The sequence below is a fragment of the Juglans microcarpa x Juglans regia genome, chromosome 2D (genome assembly GCF_004785595.1).
Source record: "Juglans microcarpa x Juglans regia isolate MS1-56 chromosome 2D, Jm3101_v1.0, whole genome shotgun sequence".
Lineage (NCBI taxonomy): Eukaryota > Viridiplantae > Streptophyta > Magnoliopsida > Fagales > Juglandaceae > Juglans > Juglans microcarpa x Juglans regia.
The window spans coordinates 1250618-1269308 of record NC_054596.1 but is presented as its reverse complement, the minus strand read 5'-3'; the positions used below and the strand labels follow the sequence as shown (position 1 = coordinate 1269308).

Sequence of the window (18691 nt, the reverse complement as noted above, 5' to 3'; positions counted from 1 at the left end):
CCTCTCTCTCTCTCTCTTTCTCTCTCTCTAGATCTCTCCCTGAGAATCCTTGAGAGGAAAGGAATTATGAAAAAAAGAAAGTTAAGTGAATGGGTTAATGACAAAGACGTTAATCTTGAGGAATTTAGAGAGAAGTTCAGAGCTGCTATGACTGATCTTCTAGTGATAAAGCATGCAAAACCAGACGAAAAGCTAGCCATGGCTTTGCTTGAACGTGCAAAAAGATCAAGATTTACCGAGGAACATGCAAAAACCGAGCCAAAACCTATTCAAAGTTCACATTCACAGACATACCAACATTTCGGTCCTTACAGTCCCCCAGGCTGCCCCCCGGTGCCGAGCCTCAGCGGCCTCATAGGAGCTTGCTCTAAACCTTTTGAGAAGCAGTTGACACCCACTGACATGAAGACTGACCAATGCAGATTGTCTTTCAACAAAGCAGACGTCGAGAACTTCCTCTTGCCACTGCTGAACAAGAGTGACGATCTTGTTCGGGGAACTCCGGTCACTATTTATGACATGAATGGTAAAGAGTGTTCGATGATGTTCAAGCTAGCGCTGGGCTTCCAAGTTTCACGTTCTTACCGAAGGGTGGAATAAGTTTTGCGAAGAACATGAGCTGTGTAAGTATGAAGATTTCGTTACGGTGTGGATGTTCCGCCATGTTCAGATGGGAGAACTTTGCTTTATCTTCTCCTTGAGAAGAATGCATGTGTTCAACCCTTAAAGAGAGGACCATAAATAATAATTGAGCAATGAATTGAGATGGAAGTTGTGGGATCTCGAGTTTCATTCTGAGTCAGTACTAATAAACAAGATCTCTCGATTTTGATTAATAGAACAGATCGAGAGAGCTAGGTTGCCTAATTAGCAAGTGCTCGTTAACTGGCTAGCTAGAAGTTTTTCGTGTTAGTACGTACATTAGAAGTATGTTATAAGTTTTTCAGGTTGATTGCCTTAATTAGGTTCTTGGCATTATGGTATATATGTAGTAAAATTAGGTAGAAGTACTCTTTCGTTGTCAGGCAATGTGTTTATATATATATATATATACATATATATATCATAGTGTTTAACAATAATATCGGACTAATAATGATATGAATTTCTATCAGTGTTCTTGATTTTGATTTTGATTTTGACAATATATTTATTGTTTTCAGAACTTTATAGAGCAAGCTGGGTAATATACCATGAAAAAAAACAAATAAATAAATATATAATCAAAGATCATCAGAAATCTCCTTCTGTTTTAGTACCTCAAATTCAAGCTAGCTAGCTTCGTGTATGGAAACCTATACAAATGGTAACAGAGATGGAAAATCTATACAAATGGTGACAAAAGATAAATTAGTCGAACTTTTAAATCTATATAATTCTTCAAAAACTATATGTTCAGTTACTTTTGAGTACTCTTTACACATTTCACTAATATATGTTTTTTTTTTAATATAAAATAATTAGTTTGACCAATCATATCAGTGAAGTGCGTAAGAAATATTACGCAAAAGTAACTGTACATAGCAGATCAACTCATAATTCTTTTAGGAAAACAAAAGTGGATGTTCTTGATCAGCAACAGCAAGCTCAAGTTGCTGAGTAATACAATATAAATGGCAATAGACTATATATGATCTTGATGCAAACGCATCTGAAAATATCATTTTGAAACAAATTAGGATTCAAATCAGTACTGCATTTCTATATGCGCGCTCATCATGATATATATCCCCCAACAAATTAAAGGTGCTATCCATGAATACGTTGCTGTTACCGTTAATTAATACAATCATACTCTCTCTCTCTCTCTCTCTCTCTCCATGTATGTATTGCCATCGGTCATCATGATCTATCTCCCAATCAAAATCACCAAAAATCAATCATTATAACTACTCAAAATGGGCTATATATATCTCCATTTAATACGCAGGGTTAGTTACGTACCTGCATGCAATATCATGATCAACCCGCATTAATTAATTAATTATTAAGAACTCGAAAATTAGCCTATATATATGGAACTGATCATCATCATCATGATCTAAGGAATCATACACAATCTTTCATGACCAACATGATTATATATATCATGAGGAGCTAATTAATTATATATGTACAAGTCTTCGTAATTTCATAACTTCAAATAATTTATACTTCAAATTAGTTTTAACTACATTCGTAGTAGTAGTACTCATGGACGCTTTCGACTGAAAAAGACAGAAATCCATAAAAGATTATTCTTGATAGCTACAAATAAATCCTAGAAAATGATGCCTTTTTTCCATTATAAATCCTGAAAAAAGATGGAATTATTTGATTTTTTTTTTTCTCTTGCGAACTTAATTTTGAAAGGATAGATTCAAGGAGATATTGGAATCACATGGAGTAGACGTATACGTAGATCGCTGCGGTCGATTTTGATCATGATAATACCACCCGTGTTGATTAATTTTAATTGCTACGCGTACAATCAAGCTAATTGATAGAATCATGATCGATCATGTAATAATTATATATATTCGATCTCCATGAACTTCAACGTGAATCTCGCTATCATTATTACTGTACGTATTAATTACTTTATGGTCATTATTATAATTACCATGAATCCGATTTAATTATTCTGATCAGTTTGGTTAATTAATACTCTCTTTAATTAATTCCTATATATACGGCCATGCAGCAGCTAGCTCCTCCTAATCGACTTCATTCATCATAAAGTTCTGAAAACAATAAATATATTGTCAAAATCAAAATCAAGAACGGAAAAGTACCATGATATCAAAATCAAAATGAATTCATGATATCATCCCAAATTAAATTGTATCATATATATGGACATGACATTGCCTGACATGAAAGACTGACTTTACTACATATGTACCATAATACCAACAACCTAATTAAGGCAATAACCTCATGACAACCTTCAAACGACGTACGTACTAACACGAAAAACTTCTAGCTAGCCAGTTAATTACGAGCAGCTGCTAATTAATTAGGCAACCTCTCTGATCTCTCTCTACTATTAACCAAAACCGAGAGATTGTTAATTTGTTAGTGACTCAGAATGAATTGCTCGAGATCGATCCCACGTACAACTTCCATCTCAATTCATTGCTCAATTAATTATCATTTGTGGTCCTCTCTTTAAGGGCTTGAACACAGGCATTCTTCTCATGGGCAAGACAAAGCAAAGTTCTCCCGACCGAACATGGCGGAACATCCACACCGTAACGAAATCTTCATACTTTCGCAGCTCATGTTCTTTGCACAACTTATTCCACCCTTCCGTAAGAACGTGAAACTTGGAAGCCCAACGCTTGAACGTCATCGAACACTCTTTACCGTTCATGTTATACACAGTGACCGGAGTTCCCCGAACAAGATCGTCGCTCTTGTTCAAAAGTGGCGAGAGGAAGTTCTCGACGTCTGCTTTGTTGAACGACAATCTGCATTGGTCAGTCCTCACGTCAGTGGGTGTCAACTGCTTCTCAAAAGGCTTAGAGCACGCTCCTATGAGGCCGTTGAGGCTCGGCACCAGGGGGAAGTCTGTGGGACTGTAGGGGCCGAAATGTTGGTATGTCTGTGAGTGTGAACTTTGAATGGGTTTTGGCTCGATTTTTGCATGTTCCTCGGTAAATCTTGATCTTTCTGCACGTTCAAGCAAAGCCGCTAGCTTTTCGTCCGGTTTTGCATGCTTTATCGCTAGAAGAGTCATAGCAGCTCTGAACTCTCGCTAAATTCCTCAAAGTTAACTTCTCACCCATTCACCCATTCACTTAACTTTCTTTTCCCAGCCATAATTCCTTTCCGCTCAAGGATTATCAGATCAGAGAGAGAGAGAGAGAGAGAGTGAAAGGCAAATCTCTAAGAGGCTGGCTGTGGTTCTAATTTATAACAAGCTTGAAGCCGAAGCAACAAACTAAATTACTATTGCGCGTCAATTAAAATCTGGTAAGACTTCGACATTCAATTGGTCAGAATGAACTGGGGTCGTTATCCGTTCGTAATTGAATAAAATCTTCTCAGAATTTCTAAAGTATTTATACCTTTTCTAATCAGGAAACTCCTTTTTCAAGCTACATTATTGCATTATATATAATGCATAGTTTAACTAGTAGGGTTAGATATAGTGATATAATATACAATTCTCGCATATTCTATTTAAAAAATGATGGATAAAATCTATCATTAATTTTTTTTTTTTCATGTGGATCTCTGGCCATTACTTGAGGCCTCCAAAAATAAAAGTGAGGGTGTGTTTTTTAAATCTTTTGAGAAAAAAAATCCATTTCATTAAATAAAATTTTAAATAATTTTTATATTTTTTACTGTGTGCAAGGCCCTATAATACTAAAGTTAATATTTAATATAATGAATTATTTATATTTTTAAATAATTTTTTTAAGATCTTGTTAAATTGAGACACAAAATTTACATTGATGCCTCATTTTAACTTGTTGTATTAAATATAAATTCAAAAAAACTTTATTTAAATAATTTAAATAAAATCTCATTTTATTGAAAATCTTGAAAATATTTCATATAATAATTTATATTTTATTGTATTATAATTACGAATTGCTCATTTAAATTTCGTCTTAGGCCTCAATTTATATTAAGCTGTTCATGCATAATCTCATATTTACTCACTTTTTTTTCCAAAAAGAATATGCAAAACTTGTACTCCTTAAAACTACAAACATCGTTTATCTATTTTAATTAATTGGGTTCAATCAAAATTTTTTGCTGCTTGATTCTGGCACAGAATTTGATTAGAAAAATAAAAGAAGCGATAAATTATAATATATATATATATATATATATATATCTACTTCCGGGGATTAAGAATATAATATTATTAGGAAACTGAAATATTAATGATAGTTTAAGCTTGGCGAAGACTGCACTAAAACATATATAGCTGTATTAAGTACTATAGTCACAGGGATTATTAACAAGTTGTCCCAGACAGGGTAAAACAGCCATTTGAGGGAGTAGACAGATAGTAAAAAGAGACAGCAAAGTGGTGCATCCTAGACAATTTTTTTGCCAGAATCTACCCAAGATTAATGTAGCTCTACTTAATTTCTGACAACATGTAGAGAACTTAGCTCTGCCGTTTGATTTTGTTCGCATGAATTTAGCTCAGCCTTCTTTCTGTTTGTCTCCAGTCTGTAACACAAAATGAAATAAATGGCAATGTGGGTTACACAATTCAGACAATTAAATAACATTGTCAAAGAGGCAAATTGAGCTACAGCATACAATCTTAAAGCCAATAGTACAAATAAAGGCTATCATTTTGTCTAAGCTACAAAAAATGGGTTTCACTCGGAAGCAAATGATGCAAAGCAGAGAGAATGAATCCTACTATATAATGCAAAGTTTCACATGAGAAGATGTACCCGCAGCTTTCTTAAGAATTAGGATAAGTGTGAAACAAATTGAGCAAACGCCAATGCATTGTATATGCAGGTCGTATAACTTAGAAAATCAAACAACATTTTCAAAGAAGCAAACTGAGATGCACACAAACTTTCCTAACAAATGATGCAAAGCTGAGGAGTTGGCTGAAATAGAGATAGCAGTGAACTAATACCGTCATTCTTAGGAATTAGGATAAGTTTTCATAATGCCACCCAAATGATGACCAGTAATAATGGTTAATTTTTGGGATGTGCTGAATCCTTGGGCGATCCACGCTTTCTTCATCGCGTATGCGTTCAATCAGTTCTTGCCGAACACTGGTTAAACTAATTTGTTGGACATTTGTAAGATGCTCGATACCTTGAGGCATCATCTTCAACTCCATGCATTTGCTAAACCATAGATTCTCAAGAATTTGCATAGCCCCTTTCTCAATGACTATGCCAATCAACTGAGGGAAATTACGCAAGATCAGACTTTTTAGACGACAGAAACCTGTACGAAAGCATAGCCAGTTTCCCACATAAGCATTGACAAGAGTAAGCCTACGCAGGTTAGGCAGCGATTGGATGTAAGGAAGTGGGTCTTCAGGCAGTCGTGACCAACTTAAGAACAAAGACTTGAGGCTCTGAAGTGAGAAAAACCACGGTGGAACTTTGCCCAATTTCCCAATCAAGTTAAGTCTCCGAAGGTTGGGAGGAGGTGATAATAGTGCATCCAGATGAAGGACTTCGTCCTCACTTGAAGCCATTAACGTTAAGTGGCAAAGGCGATTCAGCTTTTCAATTGAAGAGCACAGGACCCTCTCGTCCACTTCTCTTTCTTTCCTAATGCCAATGCAAGTGAGTTGGGTAGTTTCTCCACATGTCTCGCTATAGCATCATTCACTTTGACAAAATGCAGAACTTGAAGGTTCTTTAAATTTCTCAGATTTGATGGTGCCGGTGACCCATATATGTAGTTGAAATCATCAACTAATTCAAGATTGTAATGGCACACGATCAAATACCTCAAGTTTTGCAAATTCCATATTCCTCGGGGAAGTGCCTTTACTTTTGTCTGAAAAAGATCTAAAGTCTGCAGGTTGCGAAGTCTCCCTATGGATTTTGGAAGCTCCTGTATGCAAGTTCCCTCCAAGTTCATGTTTCTTAAGTTGAACAAATTCCCTACTTCATCCGGCAACTTGTGGATTGGTACATATTGCACATCTATGACTCTTAGAAGCCTAAAACCAGATGGAAGTGAATATAGAGATGATGGAGAGTCAATTGTATCGAGGAAAACAAAGAAAGATCGAAGCCGAGAAATGCATGGCCATGCTTCGAACTTCTTGTCACATTGTTTAGTCGACAATCGACGTGCCCCATTCTCTCTTAATGGTTCGCGGCCATCATGTATGAAACAAAGTTTTTCTCTTTCTGACTTCGTGAGAGCAAGTTCTCGCATAAGATCGTGCATCTTACATAATTTTGGCCGACCAGATGAGTTCTTTACAACTTGAAGCATGTTTCGGTGTCCAAGTTCGATAAGGTAGCTCTCACCAACTTCTTCTGGTGTCAGGCCTCTAACTTCTTCTATAAAACCTTCTGCCATCCAGAGCCTGATCAGTCTATTTCTCCGTATCAGATAATCTTCCGGGAATATGCAACAATACAAGAAACAATGCTTCAGTCGGTATGGCAAATCATCAAAGCTAAGCAACAACACGCTCTTGACTACTTCCAACATTGGATTGTTGCTTAATTCCCAATTCAAGCTATTCAAAACTGTTCTCCATTCCGTTTCGAACTTCTTGGAGGCCATCAGACCTCCTAAAGCTACAATTGCAAGTGGAAGGCCCTGGCATTTGCCCACGATGTCCCTTGCTATGAATTCAAGCTCGAGGGGACAGAAATTATCAGGATTTCTTGAGAATGCTTTCAGACAAAACAGGGCCCAAGCCTCATCCTTTCCCAATGGTTGAATATGGTGAACATAGGTTTGTACTCCATAGGAAGACAAAGCAATATTTTCTTTCCTCGTTGTAAGCAACACCCGACTTCCAAAATCACCATCTGGGAGTGATACTTTAATTTAGTCCAAAGATTCACATTCCATACGTCATCTAAAACAACAACATACCTTAAAGGCCTTAGGAAATTAGCAAGCGTCTCTACCAACTGTCTGAAGCTCAAGGAGTTGAGATCCTTCGGTAAGAATTCCCTTGCAGCTTGGTAGAACTCCTGGATCATACCCCTAAGCAAGTCTTCAATGGCATAAGTTTGGGACACCGAGATCCACGCATAGCAATCAAAATGTTGCTTCACTATAGGAGTATTGTAAACATTGGCAACAAGAGTTGTCTTACCTGAACCACCCATGCCAACAACTGAAATAACAGCGCGACGTGGTTCTTCATCCATCAATAACCGTAACAACGTTTCCTTGTCATGCTGAATCCCAACAAGCTCTTCATTGCTGGTGAAGAGAGCCGACTCGCGAAGGTTCCGAACCCATTTTGGCTCATCATGGAGGGTTACGGTTACCCCTTCGACATGATGAACAGCATATCGCTGGCGTCTCTCCGGAATAGACTTGGTGATGGTACTGATTTTTCGTAATTTGATTGCAAGGCGATGCCGCAGCCAAATGTTCTTCGGAAACTCGATGATTTTCTGGAGCAACTGTGTGAATTTGAGAGATTGTTGTGGCCGACTGATATGGTACACGAGCTCGTCGATGATGTCTTCGATATCATATGCTACATCCCTCACGTTCGCCACCCAAACCTTTTCACCTTCGGTGTAAGCTCCTTTCGTATCTGCATCCTCTAGAAAGGACCTCATGCTTGCTAATTCGTGCTTAATTTCGTGAAGCTCATAAGAAATTCCTGCCACCAAGGACACCTCGTTCTCGAGAATGGAAATTATTTTGCTAATGGTGTAGTCCACTGGAAGTAAGGCCATATTATACTATTTTCTCCCCCTCGATCTTTTCCCCCCGAGCACTCGACCTTCAATTCTAATTCATTCCATGAAGAGACATGATAAAGCCAGAGTTCCAGACCCCAGAGAGAGAGAGAGAGAGAGAGATCCTATTACACAGAACGTACCGGGCATAGTTTTTCTTTACACGTGATGTTGGGGGGTCAAAGTTGAGGAACTTTCCGGCCTGCTGCACCGACGACAAATCATGTAAAGTTTGAAGCCCGAGGCCCACATCTTACGCGATTTTCTTAATTTAATTGGTTCCTTTCTGTTCAGATGTAGTCGTGATTTTGTTTTGTTTTCTCTGCCTCCAGCACTTCTAAGAATACCGATTTCAAATCCAGCAGGCTGAGTAGATTCTCTCTCATAAAGTAAAAAAGTAATCATAAACACACTAGCCAGCCGAATCACTGACTTCCGTTTATTAGAATCTTAAAGATGGTGGATTCGGTCGGTAACAAATTTGGTGCGCTGACTTCTTTCTTTCTTCTTTTTTCAATAATTGGAGGTGAGAATTTTAGTATGAGATTTGAGAGTGAAAAGTTAATATTTACACGTTCCAGTGACAATAAATTATAGTGACATATGCCGTATGGGTGGGTTCTCAGCGACATTATGACTTTTGTGCGTTACTACAGATTTTTTCCAACACGGCATTGACATTTAAGGTTTAGCCTTTGGACAGTGACCACCCCATCAATTTTGGTCTTTGCGTAACCCGAATATATCAGTTTTTTTTTTTTTAGTTATGATTACTATTAAAAAAAAAAACATAATTCGTAATTTTCATGTAATACTATCGAATTTTCCATTCGAATTGGGTTCATACAAGATTACGAGTAAAACCCGAAATAGAAGTAAAACCCGAAATAGAAGTTGTCCTGAATTTTGAAATTCTCAACCTAGCTCTAGTTTCCGTACATGAAAACAGAATGAGCATAAATAACCTCCTAATTAAATTCTGTCTTGACTAGTTGAATGCCTTAAAACAATGACCTCAAGTGGGGATAATTGATTTGGCTTTTTTCTCCTGCAAGATATTATAGACATATAGTGTACAATACTTTTTCTCTAAAGAATCGATCAAATCAGCTATACGTTTCATGCGTATACAACTTTGTTCGTCTTAAAAGTTGCCCTTGAAGGTATCATGATAGAAATTGAAAAAAAAAAAAAAAATTGTGTTACTTCAAGGCTTAGGAAATTTAGTTTCAGAGACACTGATGTTCAAAGATGACAACCCAGTGGTATCAGGACTTCTGAGTTGAGCAAGCTGTTTCTTACCTCAGCGAAGTAAGTACTCGATGTAGAGGAAGTTTTTGCAATCTATTTACTTGGAATTATGACGGAACTCAGCTGACACAATGGATTCAATCTTTCGTCCATCTTCGGCAGATTTTGACCGAGCAGCTCGCAAAAACCCTCTGTATAGACTGAGTACTTGTTTCTGCATTCCAGAAAACCTGGGACCACTGGAGGCTCCCATGGCATCTTCTCACCAAGTTTGTAACTGGATATGCTTTTCAAACAGAACAACCACAAAAAAAAAGCAATCAACACCCACACTGCAGAGCAATACAAAACAGTGTTTATTTGTTTTGTATACTTTAAATGATAACAATCACTAAGGAAATTCTCAAAATAAACTAAAAGCCAAGCCTATTTGTAAGCAAAGAGAAGAGAACTCTTACTTCTTACAGTTATAATGGTTACAAGAGAAAAGTTGATGAATACCAAAAGAACAGAAGATGTCCTATCCAAACTAAGACAACAAATCCAAAAGCTCAGAATGCGAGCACTGAGCATTCAAACATCTTATTAGCAATGTAAGTTAGAAGTAGTATATTATTGAATCAAGTTTCTTATAATGATGTTTTTTCTTTGAGTGGGCTAAGATCGTTTTTAGGGCTTGTGCACAATCACCAAAAATTCATCATAAGTCACAAATTATACATGTAACGTAAGCACTTATCAACAAATACAGTAGCAACAGATACATGTTTCAAACTTCTAACCAACACATAAGTACTCATAACAAAACAAATCCAACCCACATTCAAGCTTAGAATCGTGGAAGCGCATCCATCAAAAACAGATAGCGAAAAATCCACAGAAAGTATTGAATCATATCAGCCACTATCTCGTTCTAGTCTCTTTCAATCACACAGCGTTCATAGAGGACTTTCCTCAAATATATGGTGAGCTTTACTTGTATACTTACAGAAGCCACCCGCATAAATCCATCGATCCGTGCAAGCGTATATGTATAAATAGCATTCAGTCAGACCCATCAAATCGATGCGTTTATGCCAAAATGGTAACTCATACAAACTCCAAGCAATCAAACAAATCTCAGGTATTGGTACGGTGGTCTAACTTTAAGGGAAAAAAATTGACACTTCGAAACATGATGGAAAATAAACATTTGGAATGTTCTCAAAAAACAAAAAACATTAGAAAAGGAAGTTACTGTTATGAGAAATGTTTGGTCCCGAATTTGAGATCTAAAATGTGTCCCGAATGAATTTTTTTTTTTTTTTTTTTTTGGTTTACTTAGTGATTAAAAAAATATTTTTTAATAATATTGTGAATATTTTTTATTTTTTTTAAATATTTATGATGATTAAAAAAATACATAAAAAAAAAAAAATTGTCCTCAGACACCTATTCGGGACATATTTTCGATAAGTGTATTGCTGCTCTACTGTTATTCTCCACAGTGCATACGTCCGAGTCTAGACGATCGGGCATAAGATCAAGAAGAATGAACAAACATGCCACAGACACATACCAACTAACCGCCGTTCAGGCAGCCAGGTCATTCGCCTTCTCGTCAAACTGCTCGCTCCTCCTCCTCTGCCCTATCCGTAGTGGAGTGTAGGAGTTAGGACCCAAGTGGAGGAGGAATCTCCTACGCCATCTTCTCACCCGGCAACACGTGACGTGACTACCAAATCTCCAAACTTCGGCGCTCGAATTTCTTTGCCACCTAATCTATCTACTAATCTCTTTTTGTAACACCAACTTCTATCATATCACAGAAATTCCACACTAGTCACACTACTTAAAAAAATCTATAATTTTATTTTTTTATTTTCATATTTCAAATTTCCTATTTTATGAAATATAAGAATAAAAAAGTAACTTATGTTAGAATTTTTCTATTTTGATACGGACAAGTTGCATTGATATAATAAATTATATATATTATTTTATACCCATAATCCATATTGATATTATAAATTATAAATAACTTTATAAACTAGCTGCCAAGAGTCTAGTGGTCCGATGACATATAGTTCGATTTTCCAAATGAAAATTTTGAATTCGAATCTCCACCTGCTTATCAAATAAATAAATAATAAATAAATCAGCTAGTGAAATAATATATATATGTTTAAAGAAAAAATATTATCACCAGTCACTATTCACCACCTCACATCTAATAAAAAATAATCACACACTATAAAAAAACTATAGATGTCAAGTGTGAGAATAAATAGTAACTAATACATAATAAATCTCATGTTTAAATTATATAATATATATATTATTTGTCATAAATCTCACACTAATTTTCTTGTGTGATATATACATGGGTAAGGAAGACTCTTCCTAGTAATATAATTCACTGCAGAAACGTAACAATCTTTCCATTTTCCTTTTCTGACCTTGCAAATCTGTCGTCATGAGATTTCTTTCAATTCTCAAATATTACATGAAATCTTTTGTATGATCTCCCAGTTTCGCGTTTACCGGTTGACCCGATTCTTGTCAACTCCACTCCTTCTCCTATAGGAAGAGTAACAGATTTTACACCGATATTCCTCCCCTTCAGAACTTCAGCAAATGATATTCTTCCATCTCTTCTATGTTGTAGATTGCTTACTGCCACTATCGACCCACTTGGATTAAGGTTTATAGTCTTGAATAACTTGATGTGATCTTCAAGTTTGCAGTCGATAACTGCAAAATCAATGCTCTTGTATCTGTTTATCACTTCACAAGGATTCCCATACACAAAGTCGATCGTGTCTTCAAGATCATTCTCTGTAAGCCGAGCCTTGCTTTTCTCGATATCATGATCGTCATGAATAATACAAACAAGTCGCCCACCCGTTTGTTTGGCAGCAACAGCTAGTGCTAGTGTTAATGGAGATATGCCATTTGAGGTGATTTCCACCATTAGTTTGGCCCCCTTTCCAGCTGCCAAAGCTGATATAAGCTCCACATATTTGGGTTCAATCAATCTTGTACTGGTTCCAAGTCCAAGGGTACAGTCGTGTATCTTACACTGGAGACAATTGCATGGAATCAACATATGTGGTCTATAACCTTGTTAGAAGCAAAGATGCTTGTCACCAACAAAGTACAGAACTATTTGAATTATTTTTTGATATCATCGTAAAGCAGAGAATGTATTATTATATGATATGCATGCACTTTATTCACAAGTTAAAAGCAATCGGAAGCAGAAATTTACCAGCTGAATGGTGTGTAGGTAAGCTTTCATGGCATCTTCTGGAGACCAATCCATTGTCAAAGGAAATGCAAGTACATGTAGAAACACTGTCAAAATGGTCAAGTCCAAGATCGCTTGAAAGCTGGTTTTGAGCAAGGACTTGAGGACATACAAAGGCGATGGGCATATGAGCAATTTCTTTTTCTGGGTGGCTTATTTTATAGCGTTTGGAAGATTGCTTCATGTAGCCAATTTAAGTTTCTTACAACCAATTAGGGTGTTTTGGCAGCCAGACATATCCTATGACATCAGGACAAGTGGCCGATCGAAAAGAACACGAGGCATATTGGTTTGCATGTAGGTGAAGTCGTGGCAGATTTTGAGCAGTTTCATGGGACCAATCTGGCTTCTTAAAATTCCTAGTAATGAGATAGGTCGGTTGTTTCTAGGCTATTCCGATTTAAGAAGGGACACTTGGCACCTCCATACGGGCACGCAAAGTGAAACGTGGAGACTCATGGGCTTCAAAACCAAAGTACTAGCCCGTGAGCTTCAAAACCACTTCATTACGCAAAGAAAACATAGCTGGATGGTTAGTTAAATCAAGACCCAATAACGCTGCATGGTTTAGTTAAAACTGAGAGCTTTTCCTTGCATTAATCTTTTTTTGCCGGTCTTTGTTTTTTGGCTTCGTGCAGACGTTCGCTTTTTCCAAGGCCATCGCAAGTCTAGTATTGAAATATAATAACCATGCTTCTTTTTTATATGTACCATATATTGGATGATACAATTGAAAAAATCAAAGGGTTCCCGTTCGATTTGCTTCACATACTACAATTCACATGACCGATGCACCTGCTGCTCATGTTGCCGTTTCAAGTTGTTATCGACTCTCTGGGCATAAGCCATTCATATCCGCGTCTACTCAATGTCTTTTATAGCATCCTGCAATGTAAGTGCCAAAATAGAGCGACTCAGCATGGTGGAAAAGTGATGAGCAAGCACTATGAATAGCTTCGGAAGAAATAACACCAATTATCTACGTTGGCAAATGAGCAGTCAGGACAAGAACCACAAACATAATAGAGTGTTGGTGAAAAACAAAACACTGCTCCATAGGGGTATTACCTTTGCAAGCCGTGTCACATAAGTTGCAGCCAGTGCTGTGGCCAATAGTCCCAGCCCAAGTGTCAATAGCTGACCGTTTCCTCCCGGTAAACCAACTTCAGATTCTTCTTGCTGAAACATCACCCAAAGAAAAAATGAAAAGCCAAACTACCGGATTGAATCTGACTCTATCAATCATCCTCATCAATGGACGTTCTTAATCCAAAAGAAGGGAAGAGTCTTGAAGTTGATTTGTAATGTGCCGACATGCAATAAACTTGAGAACTAAAAGGGAAAATAGTAAATGACTGCTAAATCTGGTAAAAACGAGAAGTCTTGCAGAATTTTATTTTTTCTTTTGATAAGGAATCAACTCATCTGAATGATTTAATTAAATCTAGAAGGTTGGAAGAAATTGTATTTAGCCAAGGTAAAAGGCTCACGCCTACTAAATGTACACTTTCTAGTTTACCAATCTATTTCTTATCTCCTTTACACTATGCCCATCCCTGTTAATCGTTAAAAAGACCCTATACCCACCCATGATGCTAATAAGTTGGGCAGTTAGGGCGGAATTTTTCAACAGAAGTGAATAGTGTCGATTAGTTGGTTAAAGTACTGCAGTGATTATCATATCTCTAGCCTATGTAGACTATCTAAAGTAACGAAGACCACTACTACATCTTAGGCAAACATATCAGTCACGTGCCTATAAATATCGGAGAAATTATAACAGGCGACACTCCTTCAAGGTTGATGACATCATACCATATGTATATATAATAGTATATCATTCGTGGATTTAAACTGTTCTTTTCAAATCTGACTTGAATCAGTTAAGAGTATACAATCCAGAAAAATAACCTTGATTTTCTAATGTCTTGAATCTATAATTTTCCCCAACTATCCATCTTCTAAGAGATGTTTGCCCTATTGCATATTAAATATGACAAATGTCCACCAATGTACATTTGAAAAATGGTGACTGCACCAACCTTGCGAGGTGCTGTCTCATCATACTTTAGCCCTACTTGTCTGTGAGTGTGTGCATGTGAGTGTTATTGTGAGTGTTTTGTGATTAGAATACATGCATACAGGACTTTCAGCAAGAGGAAAAACCAATTAAAAACTCACAATAACAGCTCGCCCAAATGCACCAGCACTCACGTAAGCCCATGTTCCTGGAAGCATCCCCAACCAACTGCACAACAATTATTGTTTAAATTTAAATAAAAAAACAGAAAGATAGGAAGGACTTTACAAGCTCGTATGAAACCTATTACATCATAACATATCATGCTGAATCCTATCACATTGTGCTCTTAGTTTGGTACTGTCTCTCTTATTTATTCACCATGCATCGGCCAAATAGCAAGAATTTATGTTGGGAATTGTTAAGAAAGTTAAGCCTGGTTTTTTTTAATAGGAAGAAAGTTATTCCTGGTGATTCAATAGATTATTTTATATAGCACAATCCTCCAGTTTTGGCTAGGTTACAAACCAACTTTCCTCATTTTGGCATCACCTTGGCATCACCACAGCCTCCTAATTTTTTTTTTTTTTTTTTATTAGTAATAAGAGAACCATAGTCTCCTAATTCTGAATCGCATTCTACTTTAACAGGCAAAGTTTAACGGATGGACAAAATTGAACATCCCCCTTGTGTGTGTGTGTGTGTGTGTGTGTGTGTGTGTGTGTATTCTTCCCCCCCATATATATAAATATATAATATTTAAAAGAAAAAGAAACGATAACTGGAGCCATGATTCAGCAAACAATGACCAGCTAGCCGATGCATAACGCAGTCACATTTTAGCTCTTTATTTGCTAGCAAAGATTAGTCAATATAACATCTCCATGAATTTCAAGCTAGAGGGGAAATTGTTTCTAAAGTTTAGAGTGAAATTGTCTTGAGGAATTCAGATGCCCATAAGCATGGGCATTTAACTTCAGTCACTATAAAATCCAGAATCAACATTTAGAGTAAACCAAAAACAATATTAGGCATAAGCACTATAAGTGGATCAACAAGAAGCACACCTTCCCAACACATATGGTACAAACTTCACAGACGTTAATCCATATAAATAATTCCCCAGAGAAAATGGAAGTAAAGGGCTCAAACGAAGGAGGGTAACAATTCTGAAGCCATTTTCCCCTATTGCTTTGTCAATTGCTAGAAACTTTTTGTTTCCTTCAACAAGTTTAAGAATTCGCTCACGAGCAAAATATCTAGCAATTAAAAAGGCCACACTTGCTGCCACCTGTAACAGGTTGAAGATATGAGAGAGAGAGAGAGAGAGAGAGAGAGAGAGAGAGAGAGAGAGATGGTTATCATTGATTGTTCTTTCTAACTTGCAAAAGAAAATGACTCACCGTGCCACTGATAGAGACAATGATAGTACCAATAACAGAACCAAAAAGAAGACCAGCTGACATGGTCAGAGGAATGGCTGGAATCGCAAGTATCTAAGAACATAAACTATTCAAAGTCAGTTTTATCAGATAAATGTGTGTGCCTGCGTGGGTGTGGGTGTGTGTGTGTTTGTGGTGCCATACTCAAGAAAGAGTTTCGAGTGCATACTTCCAATCCTGCATAAACCGCTACAAATAAAGCATATCCAGCAGGACCATAACCTGTTCGGTGAAAGAACTTTATAAGATTAAACTAAAAAGTGCATTCTTCTCTTATGATGAGCTAATAGTTATATTGTTGTCCAGATACTAGCTGAAAATGTTGATATCAAGGGATGAGAAGAAACACGGTTTAGGAGTGCTTTTATGACGACCCTCTATGGGTAATTTCTCAAACTATCTTCCAGAAAAAAAGCGAATGAGGGTATTCAATGAGAGGGAAACTTTTCACGGGAATGCAAAATTCCATTTCCTTTTCCTTTTCTCTTGGATAATTGATGCATACACAAGTGGTCTTCAACTCACGATCTTACTTTGCAATCCATTCTTATGAGGGTAAGGAGGTGTCATTTGAACTATAATTTATTGAAAGGGGAAAGCAATTACATGCACAAAATCCCAGTTTTTTCCAGTTACTTTTTTTCTCTTTCTCTATACTATACCTATAATCACCTTACGGGGGAGGGGGAGCCTAGACAGAGGCACATGTGGACAGATATATCAAAGGGAATCACTTTAATAAGGATTCTTTGAAATGTGAAAATTCATGTATGCAAACCATCCCAAAAGACTGCACTTATGCCAACCATCTCGAAAGATGCACTTATATGGTTACTAAGGATGTAATTATCATAACCAGCGGGATTACATACTGCTTCGACCTTCTGCAGTACTCGAATGGGTCTTGAATTTCGACAAAAATAACACCAACAAAGCAGATTCTAATAGAATATACCAATTTCGTAGAAATCCTCAAAGAATTCTTGCAAAATATTAATCACTGAGACCCAAATCCTAATAAGAGGCAAGAAAATTATCACTAACTGAAAAATGGGTCCAAAGTTCTTCCACAAAATCCGTGAAACCCAAATTCACAATTCCAATAGCGATCAACAAAACCGCCCCGAGTTCACATTAAAAAATGTCAGAAGAGTATTCTTGCGAAACTGCAATCGATTAACCAGAACTCCAACATTAAACAATAAAATTAACGCCAATTTCACATAAAGCCTTAAGAAGACGTGGAGCTTTAATCAATCAACAGAATCCACATCAAACTCCAGCAAAACCTCAAAAGAGTGGCAGAATCTGGAGAAAATCACACGGATAATTCCACCAGAACCTAACAAAATCCAACCTAAATTGACAATAATTCTCAAAGGGTACAAAATTCTAGCAAAATTACCGTCAATAAAAGTCGAGAATTGACTCAAGAAAGCGTTGATCTGGTCCTTATAGACATACCCAACAGCGGCAAAGCCACCAACAAAACCCACCAACAACACACCAGCCAAAAGTGTACCCTTAAACGCAGTGTCACCCTCCATCTCCAACCCACCCTCATCGCCATCACTTCCTCGCTTATCACCACCTCCACCTCCGCCGCCTTCTTCTTCACTCTTTGGATTGCTAAAGAACCACCTGAGGCTCTGTGGGGCAGTGCTGGGAGCAGTTCTGCTCCTCTGCTTCTTGGTTTGTTTCAAAGAAGAGCATGGAGTGAGGAAGTGGAAGCGCTTGTTTGGTCTGAAGCTGAAGAGGAATGAGGAAGAAGAAGAAGAAGATGCAGGAGGAGGAGGAGAAGGAGGAGAAGAGAAGCTGAAGAGGCATGGCGGTGGAGGTGGCCTGAGAGTGAGGAGGGTGCGCATTTTAAGGAGTAGGTGTGGCGTAGGATATGAGATGAACGCTCCAGTAGAAGGAATTGAAGTAGTAGTGCCATGAGTGATGAGAAACGTGTGTTTAGTTTTACGTCCATGGGTTGGTTTAGATTAGATTTGGGGTCAAGAGAGAGAATGTGGGGTTTCGTTTTGGGGGTTACATAAGAAGAAAATTGTTTTGGTTACCGCTAGAGGCATTGGATTTTCATGCTTTTTACAGCGTTCGGCACCACGTGGAACCGTTATAGAAAAGGGCAAAAGGGGAAAGTTGCACGCTTTGTGTGGTGCAGTGTACGCTGGAAGCAGTGGTCGAGGGAGTGCCATGTAGTGTTTGCGTCTGACTATGGGTTAATGGTCGAAGCTATGTAATGTTGGCCATCGGTATTCATAAAAAAAGATACCATTTATAAGGATACGTGGACTCGGCATATGCT

The 18691-nt window shown here is 37.4% G+C and overlaps 4 protein-coding genes and 1 pseudogene across 4 annotated transcripts; all 5 read right to left on the bottom strand.

The window, feature by feature from the left end:
- Positions 1-2989: 2989 nt before the first annotated feature.
- On the bottom strand, positions 2990-3721 carry LOC121250927 (putative B3 domain-containing protein At4g03170). Its single transcript, XM_041150186.1, has one exon. The coding sequence runs from the start codon at positions 3719-3721 to the stop codon at positions 3122-3124; it is 600 nt and encodes a 199-aa protein (XP_041006120.1). The 3' UTR covers positions 2990-3121.
- A 1176-nt stretch (positions 3722-4897) lies between these two features.
- Positions 4898-8434, bottom strand: LOC121249672 (disease resistance protein RPM1-like). Its single transcript, XM_041148407.1, is given in 4 exon segments — positions 4898-5178; positions 5606-6205; positions 6208-7499; positions 7502-8434. Coding segments are annotated over 3 exon segments (2754 nt in total). The 5' UTR covers positions 8379-8434; the 3' UTR covers positions 4898-5178; positions 5606-5620.
- Positions 8435-9453: 1019 nt separating this feature from the next.
- Positions 9454-11429, bottom strand: LOC121249671 (annotated as a pseudogene).
- Positions 11430-11937: 508 nt separating this feature from the next.
- Positions 11938-13480, bottom strand: LOC121249670. Its single transcript, XM_041148405.1, has 2 exons — positions 12883-13480; positions 11938-12693 (listed from the first exon to the last, which is right to left on the bottom strand). The coding sequence occupies exons 1-2, from the start codon at positions 12934-12936 to the stop codon at positions 12100-12102; spliced, it is 648 nt and encodes a 215-aa protein (XP_041004339.1). The 5' UTR covers positions 12937-13480; the 3' UTR covers positions 11938-12099.
- Positions 13481-13595: 115 nt separating this feature from the next.
- LOC121249669 (TVP38/TMEM64 family membrane protein slr0305-like) lies at positions 13596-18363 on the bottom strand. Its single transcript, XM_041148404.1, has 7 exons — positions 17789-18363; positions 16553-16605; positions 16345-16437; positions 16009-16232; positions 15103-15169; positions 13990-14100; positions 13596-13806 (listed from the first exon to the last, which is right to left on the bottom strand). Exons 1-7 carry the CDS (start codon positions 18246-18248, stop codon positions 13783-13785), a joined length of 1032 nt encoding a protein of 343 aa, XP_041004338.1. The 5' UTR covers positions 18249-18363; the 3' UTR covers positions 13596-13782.
- Between the last annotated feature and the right edge of the window lie 328 nt (positions 18364-18691).

Excerpts from the sequence above, each read along its gene's own strand:
- LOC121249669 (XM_041148404.1), bottom strand. The coding sequence starts at position 18,248 with ATGCGCACCCTCCTCACTCTCAGGCCACCTCCACCGCCATGCCTCTTC. Across the intron at positions 16,438-16,552 it reads CGGTTTATGCAGGATTGGAA|ATACTTGCGATTCCAGCCAT; the intron begins GTATGCACTCGA and ends TTATGTTCTTAG. Across the intron at positions 13,807-13,989 it reads ATGTGACACGGCTTGCAAAG|GATGCTATAAAAGACATTGA; the intron begins GTAATACCCCTA and ends CTTACATTGCAG.
- LOC121250927 (XM_041150186.1), bottom strand. The coding sequence starts at position 3,721 with ATGACTCTTCTAGCGATAAAGCATGCAAAACCGGACGAAAAGCTAGCG.
- LOC121249670 (XM_041148405.1), bottom strand. The coding sequence starts at position 12,936 with ATGGATTGGTCTCCAGAAGATGCCATGAAAGCTTACCTACACACCATT. Across the intron at positions 12,694-12,882 it reads ACCTACACACCATTCAGCTG|TGTAAGATACACGACTGTAC; the intron begins GTAAATTTCTGC and ends AATTGTCTCCAG.